The 17,072-nt window shown below is 37.0% G+C and overlaps 1 protein-coding gene across 1 annotated transcript in view; it reads right to left on the bottom strand.

The window, feature by feature from the left end:
• Nucleotides 1–16,992, bottom strand: part of ATR (ATR checkpoint kinase) — a 104,476-nt gene extending 87,484 nt beyond the window's left edge. The window contains exons 1-6 of the mRNA XM_082840232.1: nt 16,790–16,992; nt 6,721–6,812; nt 5,219–5,368; nt 2,898–3,775; nt 1,902–2,080; nt 1,096–1,287 (exon numbers count right to left, since the gene is read on the bottom strand). Of these exons, the coding sequence (XP_082696358.1) occupies nt 1,096–1,287; nt 1,902–2,080; nt 2,898–3,775; nt 5,219–5,368; nt 6,721–6,812; nt 16,790–16,848 (1,550 nt within the window). The 5' untranslated portion in view covers nt 16,849–16,992. The remainder of the gene's footprint in view (nt 1–1,095; nt 1,288–1,901; nt 2,081–2,897; nt 3,776–5,218; nt 5,369–6,720; nt 6,813–16,789) is intronic.
• Nucleotides 16,993–17,072: the final 80 nt, after the last annotated feature.

Genomic DNA, 17,072 nt, shown 5'->3' with positions numbered 1-17,072 from the left:
CACATGCCACAACTACTGAAGGCCACGCGCCTAGAGCCTGTGCTCCGCAACAAGAGAAGCCACTGCAATGAGAAGCCTGCGCACCGCAAGGAAGAGTAGCCCCGGTTCGCTGCAACTAGAGAAAGCCTGTGCGCAGCAGAAGACCCAACACAGCCAAAAATAAATAAACTAATTAAAAAAAATTGTGAGTATGAAACTAACCTATAACTTTAAACTAATTCAAAGTAAATGTGCATATCAATGAATATATCATTATTATTTTAGGTTTAATCCCTTTATGCCTAAATCACTCAGGATTTGGTAAAGCTAATCTATGATACCTAAATGTGACACCACCAGGCTTTAAAATAACAGAAGATATGCCTGTGTAAACCGTTTCTTAATTATATGAGAAAGGCAGACTTCAACCTAATTAGCTATTCCTTCGAGTTATCTCAAATTCCAAATTTAATGCAATCTGAATTAATATAGTTTCTTTAAAATCTCCTTCATAACTTTGTATTAGCTAGTTAAGAGTCAGAAAATACAGAATAAATGATTATGTAAAAAATTAACCAGGAGTGTTGGTCTATAATGTGGCAGTAAAAATAAGACTAAATATTCAGAGGGGTTTCACACTTTGTTTCTTCTGATAATTAGCCTATATTAAGAATGCTAAACTGAAAATATAGCTCTAACGAGTTTTAAATTCCTACTTTTATGATCAAAGGGCAAAGTTCTCTTGACGAAACGTTTGGCTAGAAGAGCACTGGCTTCTGAGTTGTATAAAAATGTGTTCTACTTTTCTGCCCAGGAAAGTTAGTTTAGGCTTCAGACAAAAACGAGCCTCAATTTCTCTGAGCCTCAATTTCTAGTGTGTAAAGTGGACATAATAGCATTTACTTCATTCACAGAACTGTTGTAAAGATTAAATAAGATATGTACAGTACCTAACACAGTATCTGGCATTTAGCAGGTGCTCAAAAAAAAAATTTCTATTTCACTGAAATGTTTGTGTTCTAAGGTCACAAAAATCAAGTGAATAAAGAGGTCTTCTAAAACAATAAATTCAAATTTATTACACAAAACCCACCCAGAAAATACAAGTTGTTTTACCAGTCCATGTTTTGATGAGAACAATGAACAGTACACAGAGCAGTCAGTTGTAGGATGACAGCGATTCCTTCTAAAGTCTCAATAACAGGATTCTTCAGGTTATTGAATTCAAGGAAAACCTGAAGGGACTCAGCCTTCTGTATCAGTGCACTCCATAATATGCTCTTTTTGTTCATATCCACATGTTTAGTTCTGTAATTAATTATAACCAGAGTATAAAGATATTCATATTCATATGAACTTATATAATTTTGCTCACATATGAAAAATATTTAAAACAAAAGATAGCATGTAATGGCAACTACTGAAATTTTTTTTTTTTGGTCACACTGTGCGGCTTCTGGGATCTTAGTTCCCCAATCAGGGATTGAACCTGGGCCACGGCAGTGAAAGTGCCGAGTCCTAACCACTGGACTGCCAGGGACCCTACAACTATTGAAATTTAAAACAACTTTTATAGTTGGCTGAAGCATGGGAATTCTTTGGCTACATTACAAAAAAATAGTTTGTTAACATTTTTTAAATTGCTTATAGATGTAAAGTCTCAGAGATTTTTCATGTATTAAAAAGTTAAATTAGGCAAGTAAAGACTTAAAAAGTCTTTTAAGTAACCATATTTAGCCATGAAATCTCTTATACTAGAATAGACTACAAGCACTATTAAGATATTTTAAGCATTCCTTTGACTACCTATAGAAAGAACAAATGTTCTTTGTGTATTTAAGTCAAAGCACTTACGTAAAGATGATTTTTAAGTGACTAAAGTTTTATTAAGTGGCTAAATACAAACTGAATGAAGGTCATACTCCTCTGTCTGTCTTGGTGCTCTTTTGGAAGAGTTAAGAGATGAGCTGAGTCGACGCCTTTTGGGTGACAGTCCATCGCTATTACTGCTGAGGTTTTCCTGTTGAATTTGGCACTGAACCTCCTCAATGATTTCCATACTTTCCATTTTTAAGGCTGCATAAAGTGGGCCCAACAAATACTGAGAAAGCAAAAATAATTTAAAAAACTAATCCTTAGAAAATAAGTTTATATTATTCATAGCAAAAATGCATTAGGTATTAAGATGTCAAATAAGGTAAATTATTTTCAGAGTCTCATCAGACAAACAAAAACCTAAGTTAATCTATATTATTTCACAGTCTATACATCGACATATGTATAGTTCTATATCTAGAACTATGGTCTATAGTCTTAGAAGGCCTAAGACAAATTCTTCTCTCTATAACCTGTTTTTCCCTAAACCAAAATGACACAAAGAAAAATTCTACAAGGGAATTACTAACTTCTTTTATACTACAAATCTAGCAAGACTTACAGATAAAATAAACTAAAATATTTAATCAATTTATTGTATATCTATTTTATTGTAGTGTCTCCCACAGTCCAAATAGAAAAAAAAGGCGTAATTTGGCATGACTAGTACTATATACCCATAGGTTTTCTAGAAGTGACTGATTATAACCTGTCAAAGAAAAATCTATGTGAGTGCTCAAAGTTTTTGCAATGAAGTTGATAACTGGCTCCTTTTTAATTAATAATGCAACGAACATGTTTACACTTCACAAACTCTACTTTAAAACTCCATTGGCAGTTCATTACCAATGTAGTGCACAAATGTTTCTAAAATCAAATTAAAAATCCATAATAGGAAGCCAAAATAGATTATGAAAATCATCCCATTCTGAATGTACATTATTAAAGATATTTTATTTTCTCATTATTAATCTTGCATATATGCATACACTTAAATTAAGAACAAATTACATGCTTAACAAGTAACCTTACAAATGACTTACCTCTGCATCTACCTGAACTCCAAGCACATCCACAAGAGCTCTACAAATATTTCTCACATGAACCTTCCTGACTTGTAAAGCAGATTCATACCCAGCTGGCACATATCTAAGGAAATACTGCAGTAAATGGCACAAAGCTGCTTTTAGCAAATCAGACTTAAGCTGCATAAGCACACCATCTTCAAACATGACACAGAGTTTTTCTAGCAGCATATTTAAATAGACAGGCTCAACATTTCTATAAGCTTCTGCTTCAAAGGGGAATAGTGTCTTTATCAGCTTTGACAATGGCTCTTCATAGAGTTTCAATTGGTCAGCATCCATTTCTACAAGGTGTTTTAATAATTCCAAAAATGAGCTGAAAAAAGTGCTGGCTGGTTGTGCTGGTAGTCCTCCAAGCTCAAAGAGTTCAGTTAAAAGGCTAATTGCTAAGGATTTAACTTTTGGACTACCATACTCTAGCAGAACACAAACTATCCGCCAAAGTAAGAGTTCTTGCCTTCTAAAAAACACAATTGCAATAATACGAATAAGAACCGTTAATAAAGTGACTTCGATAAACTCTAAATTTTGCATGTTCATGAACTGCAAAGGAGCTGGTTGTAAATATCCTACATGTTCATCTAATTGACTTAAAAATCGGCTAACTACCACTGGCCATTCCACAAAGTGTCCCGTTGCATCTCTTTCGTGGAGGTAAATCAAATCTTCAAAAAGATATAATAATTCCTTCGTCAGTACTCCAAAAATGGCAGGACTCTTGCTTTTAAAAAGAAATAATAATGAGCAGATGACTTCACAGATTTTTTTGTGTAACATATGACAGGATGGAGTTGCTGCAATCCGTAGAAGTCTTGTTATGATCCAGTTACTGAATTCTTTGAAATAAACAAACAAAAAAGATATTAAATAAATACATCAGAGTGCCAATCAATTTGCTAAATGCTTGATGATTTATTTTTAAAGTGTAAACTTCACTAACAAAATAGTCTAAAACATTCCCTACACAATGGAAACATATTATAATAATTTAGAATACCAATTTTGGTGTCAGACAAGTTCCTAGCTCTCCACTTATCAGTCGTGTGAACTTTTCATTTCTCTAAACTTCTGTAACTTCATCTATGAAAGGGGAATAATGACACCTACTTTATATGCTACCCTGATCAAGTAATATAATATATTTGAAATTCTCAGCATAGTGCCTCAAGTTAAATAAAGGCTCAATAAATAGTAATTATCACTCCTTCAACAAATATTATTGAGTAGTGACTCTATCTCAGATGCATAAGAACAAATCAGTCATAGTCCTGTCCTCCTGAATCCTATAATATAGTTTCTCGAACTTCTTAACTGCAACTAAGAGATATATTTTATATCACAACCCAGTATACATATGCATCTTTTTAAAATTTAAATATGTGAAACAAAAGTTTCATGTACTTATTACATGTACATTGTATGTACTTATTACATGCAATGTACTATGATATTTTCTAGTCAATTATATTTCATCTTCAATACCCACTAAATGGGTTATAACCTGTTTTTTAAAAATCAGTGTAGCAAAGAATATTAGACAAACAGGTATTTATAATATAGTTTAAAAACTACTATGATAGAAGAAATATAGAACACCCTGTACTAACAGCATAAAGAAAGAGCAACTAAGCCAGTCCTAGAGTAGGCAGTCAGTAATGGTCAGAAAAGACTTTTTAGAGGACATACTATCAAAGTTGAGTCTTAAATTCAAGCAAAAAAATTTTTAAATACTCTATGCATTGTACAGAAAAAGAAAAAGCTATGTGCTTTACACCTCTTTATGAGGAAGCCAATAAAGAGACAAAAGTAGCATTTTAGGCTTGAGGGCCATATGATCTCCATGTCCACTACTCAGTGTTGCCTTTGAAGTAGTTGCAGACAATAAGTAAACGAATGATCATGGCTGTGTTCCAATAAAACTTTGTTCACAGAAACAGGCGGCCAGCCTGTGGGCCATGGTTTGCTAACGCCTGATCTAGAAGAAAGAGATTACCAAAATCAGAAAAAAGAAAACTTCTGAAGTTTACAATGGCATATGAACATATTCAATTACTTCCACTCCATTCTGGGTACCTAGTTCATAATAAAAGAAAACAATAAGGATGCATGAAATAAAACTAACCATTACCATTTTGCTCCCTCAGTTTATACCAAATTTGACAAAAATATGTGTAACAATGTGTATATTGTTATATTTATAATGTTATATTTCAGAAGAGCAGAAGAGGGTAGAAATCATAGAAGAAATTGAAAATGAATGCACAAACAGCAGGACTTACCAATACAACTGCCTTTGGCCTCATTTTGTCCATGGCTTCCATTCACATTTACAAACATAAGTGGGGAGGACTTCATGATATGCTGGATGAAATCAAGCAACATCACAGAGGTTGGCTGAGAGTCAGTCTTCTTTACAAGTTCTAGAGCAACTAAAACAATAAAAGATTCATTTTAAAGAGTCATGACAAATTAAATGGCAGTGCTTTTAAGAAACTAAACTTTGGTGACAAGAATTATGTCCAACACAGTGCTCATGATAAACCGATGGGGCTAAAAACACACTACAATCCTATCTTTCTAATTTTAAATGTTTAATAATCACATGTATTCATCTGTTATATATCCATTCACCAAACATGTGCTATAGGCCTACAATACGCCTGGCACTGTGTGAAAATCTGAGGATTAAAAAAACCCTCAAAATCAGGTGAGGGAGTCAGACAAATAAACTAGTCATTATATCTTTTTTTTTTTTTTTTTTAAAAACCTATTAGAGCAGTGAGAGAATTTTTTTTTTTAACATCTTTATTGGAGTATAATTGCTTACAATGGTATGTTAGTTTCAGCTTCACAACAAAATGAATCAGTTACATATATACATATATTCCCATATCTCTTCCCGCTTGCGTCTCCCTCCCTCCCACCCTCCCTATCCCACCCCTCCAGGCAGTCATTATATCTTAACTGTACTAATCTACAAAAGAGGAAACAAGTGTCTGGGAATATGCCTGAAGGAGTTGATTCCTAGATGATGAGGAGTTGGTCAAACAGACAGGGTAAGGACAAGTGGTCTAAACAGATGGAGTACCATATGAAAACACATCCTGCAAGTATTCAGTAGTCATTTGTTATTTTTCAGGAACGTATAATTTTACTGATTGAAAAAGAAAGGCTAAATGACTATTGTTAAGTCATGAAATCTGTGTCAAATTTGGAATTAAATTTATAAACCATGAGCCAAATGCCACTCTGTATTATCCCTTCCACGTAATTTTAACAGACATGACACATATGACACCATCTTGCCAAGTTGGTAATATTTGTCTTTTAGATTGCCACAAACAGGAAATAGTTGATTCGACAACTCACAGAATCTTATTACCTCCCATAGACAAAGGTGCCAACCCTTATTTAAAGAGTTTTTTTTTAAATGGCATTTGCTGTTTCTCAACCACTGACACAAGACCTAGCTAAAACAGAACTGGCCAAATATTTTTACCTATAATAATATCATATATCAAAGAAGAACTCATAGCAAGCAGCAGAAAATCTAGATAACAAAGAGGAAAACAGAATTACTTTAAAAGCCTAAATCACATTAAGCCTAAATCACATTATGTAACAAGTAATATTGTAAAGAACTTGCTTGAAAATAGTAACTAACATAAACACTAACTATATATCTAAAATTATATGGAGAAAAATGCTAGTATAATGTGTATACATGGAAAAGAAAACAATTTAAGTTATAAAATTTATATCAGAAATAATTGTTTCTTACCAACATTTACATCTGTAAGTATTCGGTCAATGAACTGACAAAGAATTTGTCTTGGCTTCTGTACAACGGTATTATATTCCTCTGGACTGGAACTAAAATACAAATAAAATGTTATTAACCCTTAAAGGGACTCACAGTGTCATTTGTAAAAAATTCTCTAAAGTTGACCTTATCAAATGTGCTTAGTTTTAATGTTGACACTGATAGTATTCTTCTGCAAAGTATCCAATCTGCAAAGTCTAGACCTGCCCTGCGCAATATGGTAGCCCTTATCACATGCTAGTGAGAACCTGATATGTAGTTAGTCCAAACTGGGATGTGCTACAAGTATAAAATACTCATTGGATTTTGAATATTCATTACCAAAAATGTGTAATACCGCATTAATAATTTTATATTAATTACATGTTGAAATGATAATACCTGGATATACTGAGTTAAATAATATACATTGGGGTTTTGGTGAGGTTTTAAAGTTTTTCTTGTTCTTTTTTTACTGAAGTATAGTTGATTTACAATGTTGTGCTAGTTTCTCATGTACAGCAAAGTGATTCATATTCTTTTCCATTATGGTTTATTACAGGATATTGAATATAGTTCCCTGTGCTATACAATAGGACCTTGTTGTTTATCTAGTCTATATATAATAGCTTGCACCTGCTATTCTCAAACTCACAATCAAATCCTCCCCTCCCCCACCTTTGGCAACTGCAAGTCTGTTCTCTATGTCTGAGTCTGTTTCTGTTTCATAAATAAATTCATTTGTGTCATATTTTAGATTCCACATATAAGTAATATAATATGGTAATAATATATATTGTTAAAATTAATTTCACTTACTTTCTTTTTGTAATGTAGCCACTAGAAAATTTCAATTACATACATGGCTTCCTTTATATTTCTATTGAACAGATCTAGACCTTTAGAAAATCAAGAGGAAACAGTTTCTTCAACAAAGAAATTCCAAGGGAAAAAAGAGAGGAGGAGAAACCCATAATGAACTTAAGGGCCATATCAACCAATTATAATATATGACTCTACATTGGATTCTGAATCAAAAATAAAAATAGCAAACTATATATGACAATTGGGAATATCTGAACACAGACTAGATATCTGATGCTATTAAGAAATTATATTTTTAGTTGTGATAACGGTATGTGGTATGTCAAAAAAGTCTTTATCCTTTAGAGATAAATACTGGTATTTATTGATAAAATGATGCCTGGAATTTGCTGCAAAGTACTCTGAGGAGAGGAAGCGAGCCATGAATTGATCATTATTAGGTGAAATGGGAAATCAGTTATACCATTTTCTCTTTTTTTTTTTTCTTTTTTGCGGTACGCGGGCCTCTCACTGTTGTGGCCTCTCCCGTTGCAGAGCACAGGCTCCGGACATGTAGGCTCAGCGGCCATGGCTCACGGGCCCAGCCGCTCCACGGCACGTGGGATCTTCCCGGACTGGGGCACGAACCTGTGTCCCCTGAATCGGCAGGCGGACTCTCAACCACTGCGCCACTAGGGAAGCCCCATTTTCTCTTTTATTGTAAGTTTCAAACTTTCCACAATAAAAATTCAATAAATGTTAGGGAAAAATACACATATTGAGTCTCAAGAACAATCATGAAAAAATAATATTAAAAGGCGATAGGGGCTCCCTGGTGGTGCAGTGGTTGAGAGTCCGCCTGCCCATGCAGGGGACGCGGGTTTGTGCCCCGGTCCTGGAGGATCCCACATGCCGCGGAGCGGCTGGGCCCGTGAGCCATGGCCGCTGAGCCTGCGCGTCCGGAGCCTGTACTCCGCAACGGGAGAGGCCACAGCAGTGAGAGACCGGTATACCGTTAAAAAAAAAAAAAATTATTAAAAGGAGATACAATAATTAAGCAGAGGAAGAGTATCCTAGAATCCTGAATGAACTCGAGTTCCATGATTTGTGTAAATAACCAAGGAATAGAACATAATAATAGAAAGCCTGTGTTCCACTACATAATGAGGAATCATACAGTTATTCGTGTAATCAACAAACATTCACTGAGTACCTATAATGCGCCACACAACACATCAGAAGCTACTGTTGGGAAGGTGAAAGACAGTTTAATGGAGGAGACTGATAAATCAATCTAGCCCTCTATCCAGGCTGGATTATGAGGCCATTCACCCAAACAGTTAACACAGGTGGAAGCACACATACGGGAAGAAAAAAAATTCAGTTTTAGAAATACTGAGTTTAAGGTCTCAAGGGAACAACTAAGTGGAATGTCCAAAAGATTTTTGGAATTACAGTTCTAGACCTCAAGTCCTAGCCTAGAGATATAGATTAACTTATCGATATATAATAGTACATAACAAGCAAGGCTAAACACATTGTATTATTTCATATTTCACAAGAAATAAGATAGGGATATTAGACCCTAATTTGCATATGTGGAGACTGGTGCTTACAGAGATTATATAATCTACCACTATTAGAGCTAGTAGTAGTGGAAGCCTTGGATATGAACGCAAATGTAATAAGTAATAAGAAAGCCAGAGAGAACCCAAAGTTAAGGTTAGTAGAGGCACGAGGAGAAAAGGAAAGGGCCAGAGAAACAGAAAGAAAAACAATGAGAGATGTGTTCTAGAATCCAAGGAGGTTAGAATTTTAAGGAGGGAGCTGTCCACACAATCAAATAAAACTAGTTTGTTAAAATGTCCTTTGGATATATTTTTTTATTATGGTAAAATATACTTAACATAAAATTTACCATTTTAACCATTTTTAAGTGTACAGTTCTGTGGCATTAAGTACATTCACATTATCCTACACCATCACCACCATCTCTCTCCAGAACTTTTTCATCTTCCCAAAGTGAAACTGTACTCATTAAACAATACCTCCCCATTCCCCCCCCCCCGACAATTCTGTCTCTATGAATTTGACTACTTACATCTACACGTTGAATCCTACATTTGTCCTCTTGTGACTGACTTATTTCACTTAGCATACATCTTCACAGTTCATCCATGTTGTAACGTGTCAGGATTTCCTTCCTCTTTAAGGCTAGATAATATTCTACTGTGTTTATACCACATTTTATTTATCTATCCATGTTTCCATAGACACTTGGATTGCTTCCACCTTTTGGCTACTGTAACTAATGCCTCTATGAACATGGGTGTATAAGTATCTGTTTCAGTCCCTTTCAATTATTTTGGGTGTATACCTAGAAGTGGAAATGCAAGATCATATGGTACTTCCATGTTTAGTTTTTTGAGATACTGCCATACTGCTTCCACGGTAGCTGCACCATTTTACATTGCTACCAACAACTTACAAAGTTCCAATTTTTCCTTATCCTCACCAACACTTGTTGGTTTTGTTGTTGTTGTTGTTTTAAAATAGCAGCCATCCTCATGGGTCTGCAATGGTATCTCACTGTACTTTTGATTCACAATCCCCTAATAATTCGGGATGTTGAACATTTTTTCATGTGCTTTTTGCCCATTTGTCTTTCTTCTTTGGAGAAAGTCTATTTAAGTCCTTTCCTCATTTTTGAGAGTCTCATACTCTACTGACCCTTTCCTCATTTTTAAATCAGGTTGCTTTTTGTTGTTGATACTGGGCTGTAGTTCTTAATATTTTGGGGATATTAACTCCTTATCAGATATATGACTTGCAAACATTTACTTTCATTCCATAGGTTGTCTTTTCACTCTGTTGATACTGTCCTTTGCTGCACAAAAGTTTTAAATTTTGATAATTTTTAATTTTAAATTTGATCTATTTTTTCATACGCTGTCATGCTTTTGGTGTCATAGCCAAGAAGTTACTGCCGAATCCAATGTCGGGAAGCTTTTCCCCTAAGAGTTCTCTTCTAAGAGTTTTATAGTTTTACATTTAGGTCTTTGATTCATTTTGAGTTAATTTTTTTATGTCCTTTGGATTTTAAAGTTTTAGTGTAGAGATAAAGGCAGAAGCCAGATTGCAAAGGGTGAAAAACAGATGAAATGTGAATATTGAGAATAGCATGCTCTCTCTAAAGCTTGACCATGGAATGAAGAGAAGAATTGGGAGTCAGTGGTAACTAAAGGAATATATGAGGTCAAGAGGGTTTTGTTTTGTTTCCCTTAAGATGGAAAGACTTGAACAATTGATTCTTGAAATTTGGCTTTCCTTCCTGGGACCATGTATAAGTAAAGAGATAATCCTTGGACGGGATGATTATCATTAATCCTAATGACAATCATTAATATATATTTATTAATACAGGAGGAAAGGATGAGTACAGACTTTAATAATACAATAAATTCAAAACACAAATAAAACCAGATGCCCTGCTTCAAGGAAGTCACTGGGGAGAGGGTAAGAAAGCACACAAATAATTTTAATCAGGTGTCATATACACCCAAAGCAGGAAATAACTAGCTCTGCAGAGAGGATTCATGGAAAGTTGTGTATAAATGATTAGCTCACTCCATCACTTCCACTGACAAAACAGCTGAGGATATAGTAGGTAAGCTGGTTATTTACACAAATTATGTATTTCATATAAATAACAACTTATAACATCCACATAGTACTATAAATGTACATGTTTTCCCACTTAAACAATGCTAAAAGAAAAAATGAGAAGGTTAATTATTTTCTTGATTATTCAATCACAAAGTCCAATCCTAATTGATTACGTACAGGATCCAAGGCATCTACAGCTAATAACTGCCATGATGGAAATGGTCCTGGTACATAGTAACCACTCCAAAACATTCTGCTGAATGAATGAACGGTTCATAAGAATCTTTCTGCATCTTGTGTCTCCTTCATCCTTAATGTATAAACTTTTTCGGATCTGTGGAATATCTATCTACCTGTTCTCTGCCACTAGACCATAGGCTCCTAGAGGTGGAGACTATGTTTTATTTCTCTATGAATTCCTGCAGCACCACTAGACCATAAGCTCCTGCAGGAGAGAAAATGTGTTTCACTTCCCTTTGCATCCCCTATACCACACCTAGAACTGTGTCTTGCTTGATAGAAAACAACTAAGTTACTGAAGTTAATAAATATTTGCAAGTAATATAAACTTTAGGTGTACAGGATCAAAGAACAAGTAGTTGTATTTATACGTGAAAGAGAAAAAGTTTTGTGTTTCTTATCTTATTTAAACCAGCACTGACCAACAGAAATACAATGCAAGCCACATGTGTAGTTTTAAATTTTCTAGTAGTCACATTAAGAATGTAAAAAGAAACAGGCAATTTTAATCCCAATAATATATCTGAAATATTATCTGAACATGTAATAATATAAAAATTATTAATGACATTGTTTACATTCCTTTTGGAGGGGGGTGGTAATTAAGTTTTTGAAACCCAGTATCTTACATTTAGAGCACATCTCAGTTTAGATTAGCCACATGTGAAACGCTCAGTGGCAACATTTGGCTGGTGTCCATAGTAGGTTATAGGACATCACAGATTTAAATATAACAAAAAAAATTTTAAGTCTGAAATTACAAGATAACATGAATTGTTTTAGACAAAGTCAGGAGATTTTGTCATAAACCAAGTGTAATTTGACGAGTGTCATTTAAAAATGTTAATGAGGAGGTTTGTGGTGGAGAGGAACCAGGATTGTGGCTGGTGGTCAGTTTCCTATAAAGTAACTCTGTAAAAAAGGTTATGCATTCATTTGCATAATTTTTAAAAATCAGTTTTTTTATAAAGGTGAAGTGATTGTCATTTATTAGATGTACTATCAGAATAAAGAAATTCATGGAAGAGTAAGGATTTCTTATTTTGCAACCTCTACCTTGGTACTGAGCTAAGAGGGTATACTTTTTCAAAAGTATACAGTAACATTTGGGTGGTAATTTATCACATAAAGTTTGGATACATTTAATAAACACTTGAAAACCTCCCGCGGGGCAAGTATCAAACGCCAGGAAAACCAAGGTACCATATATCTGCCCTAAAAGAATTCGTAGTTTAAAGGACAAAAAAGTAAGCAGGCAGTTTTAACACAGCATGGTTAAGTGTTAATAGAGCCAAGATAGAACGTAAGAGGGACACTCAGCCCTGAGCAGGACCTATCAGTCAAGGCTCCCTGGAGGAGGTGACACAAAGCTGAGTCCCTAGGGGGCTAGGCAGGTAAAATAAGGGAAGGAAGGTGAGTATTCCAGCAGAGGAAACAACATGTGCAAAGGGTCAGGAACAAGAACATAAGCTGCTCTAGAAACTGTCAGAGGTTCTACATGGCCAAAGAACAGGGAGGTAGTATCTGGAAATGAAGCTAAAGAGGGAAGATAAGGTCAAAGTGCAAAGGACTAACGAGTTTGAATTTTGTACTGAAGGCAATGGGACACTGAAGGGTTCTAAGCAGGTGAGTGAAGGTTAAACATGTTTCTAAAACATGAATTCAATTACGTTATTTCTCTGTTTAAAACACCCCAATGGCTTCCCACTGAACTTAAAATAAAATCTAATTCCTCATTCTGCCCTATAAAGTGCTAAAGGATCTGGCCTCTGCCTACTCTTCCATCCTTAATACTACTCCCATCTTTGCTCCCTATGTTCCAGGCTTCTTCCTCCTCTTTAAAAAGTAGCCTCATTCCCACCTAGAGATCTTTGCATTTTCTATTCCATCTCAGACACTTCTCCTCCCAGTTTCACATGACTGGCTTCTTCTCACCATCCAAACCTCCTCTAGTGGCTAATGTTGCTGCTCCCCAGCCCCTCATCTCCCTCTCATTTCCCATTTAACATTTTAATGGCAACTATCACTGTTGGAAAAGATCTTGTGATTACAAAGTAATTGTAAACAGGAAGGTCAGAGAAGGTTCTTGGAAATGACAACTGAATGGAACTAGCCAGTGTTCAGAGAGAAGAAACGAGTGCAAAGGAATGAAGGCAGGAATGATCTTGGTGTATTAAAAAAAAATAAAGCGAACGTCATTGGAGTAGAGTGAGCAAGGGAGGGATGAGGTAGGCAGGATGAGCAAGGCCATGAGGTCAGAGGAGGCAGAGGCCAGATTATGGCAGACCTTAGAGGCCCTGGGAAGGAATTTGGATTTTATTCTAAGTATGTTGGAAAACCAAAGGAAGATTTTGAGCAGGGGAGTAATGTTATATAATCTACAATATGATTTATAGTTGTAAAAATCACTTTGGTTGCTAAGTGGGAAATCCACTGTAAGTGGGTAAAAGTGGAAATGGAAAGATCAGCTGAGAGGTTACTGTAATAGTCCAGATAAGAAATTTTGGTGATAGCAGTGGAGATGGTGAAAAGTGTTTTGTTTTTTTTTTGCGGTACGTGGGCCTCCCACTGTTGTGGCCTCTCCCGTTGCAGAGCACAGGGTCCAGACGCGCAGGCTCAGCGGCCATGGCTCACAGGCCCAGCCGCTCCGCGGCATGTGGGATCTTCCCGGACCGGGTCACGAACCCGTGTCCCCTGCATGGGCAGGCAAACTCTCAACCACTGCGCCACCAGGGAAGCCCAAAAAGTGTTTTTAATGGTACAGTTGACAGGACTTGCTGATGGATTATTAAGGGGTAAGGGAAAAAAAAAATCAAGGATAATTCTTAGGCTTTTGGTTCCTACATTTACAATAAGCTGGGGAAGGAACAGGTTTAAGGACAACAAATCAGCAGTTCTGCTTTGGATATGTTAATTTTCATTTCTGAGTATAGATGTTGAGTAAGCAACCTAATATATATCTCTGGGCTAGAGTGATAAATTTGGGAGTTATCAGCATATAGATGGTATTTTAAGTTATGGGACTAGACAAAGTTACTGAGGAAGAGAGTGAAGATTGAAGGAGGACTAATGATATAGCCCGAAAGCACATACGGAGTCCAGAATGATTCCTAGATTTCCAGTCTGGAAAAATAAGTGAACACGGTAGATATCCCTACCTCAGTGAATAAGAGGAATTAAAAAAAAAAAACAAAAAGAAAAACCGCTTGGGATATGCAGAGAATTTAAATTGGATATATTGAGTCTTAACTGCATATACAACACCCAGGGAACAAATGGGTTATACTAACATAGTCTGCCAGTATACAGTTGCATATATGGTTCTATATGAAAGAAACATGGCTTGGAGACACAGATTTGGAGTTATCAAATAGCAGGTGGTAGTTGAAGGCAGGAAGAGTGGATGAGATCACCCAGAGAGACTAGGCAGAGAAAAGAGTGCTAACAGAAAATAACACTGAAGCAAAATTTATCCCTGAGAGACAGAGGAAGAAGAGCCCACACATTAAAACAGTAACATCTTACTTTTTTCAGATATCTAATTGCCATGGTCAATGAAGAAAAAAAAAACAACTGAGGAGACAAGGTCTTGATGGCTTGAATCTGAAACCCAGCTCTAATACTAACTGCTATCTCTCTGACTTTGGTACTTCAATTTCTGTGACTCTGATTCTTAATAAATAGTGATAATATTTGCTCCATTCTATATCATGGAGATACTGTGAGACTGAATAAGCTTGAATGAAGCAGTTGCAATGAAAAAGTCATGACAATTAAAACCTATTATCAGACAATTCACTATGGGTCAGTTTTTCTATTCCATCTCTTAGAATGGCTACAAATGAGTGAAAGGTAACTATAAGCTCTGTTGATGAAAGCGACTAAAAATAAATCCAAGATCCTATTATTTTTACTAACAAGTATCACAGAGAAAGAAAGAAAAGGGAAGAGAAGTACTAATCAGCAAATTCTATATTAAAGCAAGGTGGGAAAAGTACACTGAGCTTCACATCGAGCCTGAAAGATGAAATCTGTACATCAACTTCCTATATGAACACTTGCCTTCATCTTCTTTTAGAAAGGTAGATGTTACTTTACAAAATGTTAACACAAGTATGCTTGCAACATTCATACAAAGTGGAAAAAAAATCATACACACAACAATATGATGATTCAGTTAAGACAAGTATGGTCCCTTCATTTATATCCTCTTATGTATGTAATCGAGGAAGACTAAATGTCAGTGTCTCTGTACGGTCAACAAGTGGAGATGGACACAGCTGCACTGCAAAAAGAAAGGGAATTAAATATCCCATGGGCTTAACGTCAGTTGTGGCTGTGTGCTAAGTTTCCAACCAGTTCAAGAAATCGGAAAGCAACTATTCCAATTGATAGTTCAACTGCAGCAGTGGTACAAGCTCACTTATTTTCTGTTCACAGTGGGTTACAAATATTTTTTTTTTTTAAAAAAGCAAACGAACAAAAACCCTGCCTTCTCGTCTTTAGGTCAGGTTTAGGAAAGGCTGTGTGTGTCCTGAATGGGGGCAGCAGCCATCAACATCTACCTACTCTCTTCGGGCAGAATACTGGTTTACACGATTTTACTCTTGGGTTTACAGAAAGGAAAAAAAAAAAAAAAAAGAGCTTTTGCAAATGGAACATTATCTTCAAATGTTGGCAATACTCTGTGCACATTTATATTCTGTGGACTTTGTGGCCGATCCCTGGGGTTTCTGACTAAAATAACGGATTGAGGACTGGATGATCGATATGAAAGGGGTCCCATCTCCAGAACGGCATATGGTTTCACTTAGAAACGAACTTTTCCTAGCAACTGGCCTTCCTTGACAGAAATCAGAACTAGTGATTTTTCTTCCGAGGGTAGTTTTGGGTCAAAACGTAAAGGTAAAAATCAATCCCTCCACCAGCAATCATAAAGCACAGAAACTGGGGAAAGTCCATGCGTCAAGTACTCCATGTAAGGAAAGAGGCTTTCAAGAAGCAAATGAATGTAGGAAAGTGACCAGAAAGTGTTCGGAAGGGACCTTTCCCTCCCGCTGCGGAGGCAATCCCCCTGGGGTTTGGGGGTGGGGGGGAGAGGGACGAGCTCCCGGCGCCGCTGAGGTAAAGTGGGGCCAGCCGACTACCCCTCCCCTCGGATCCGCATCCCGCAGGTTTGCGGCGACGCCCCGCGTCCTTTCAACGGCCTCTCTGAGGGAGAAGCGCTCAAGTCAGCGGAGAAGCATCTCCACAAGGGCCGCGGCCTGGGTTAGGGGATCGGAGCCGGGACGTGCCTGGCTGGGAAGGGAGAGCACGTGAGACGCCGGCCCGGCCCTACCTGCCCAGCTCCCGCAGGGCCGGGATCATAGACGCCAGCTCCAGGCCATGCTCGCCCATGGTGAGGACGCGAGGCACTCTTCAACCACGCCGAGGCGGGCTCCTGGCGTCTCCTCAGCTCTCTCTGGTGAAAAAGCGCGGCGCCCGACGGGGGCTCGCAGGGCCCAAAACTCCTCCCGGAAGCCGCGGCCGATCCGCTCTCCAGGCCAGAGTTCTTTTCCGCGTAGGACTCGAGGGGGCGGGGCAAGGGGCGGAGCAAGGGCGGGGTGCGCTCCGGTCAAATT

Source organism: Leucopleurus acutus (genome assembly GCF_964270905.1).
Source record: "Leucopleurus acutus genome assembly, chromosome: 5".
In the NCBI taxonomy this organism is placed as follows: Eukaryota; Metazoa; Chordata; class Mammalia; order Artiodactyla; family Delphinidae; genus Leucopleurus; species Leucopleurus acutus.
This window is presented reverse-complemented; position numbering and strand designations above follow the sequence as displayed.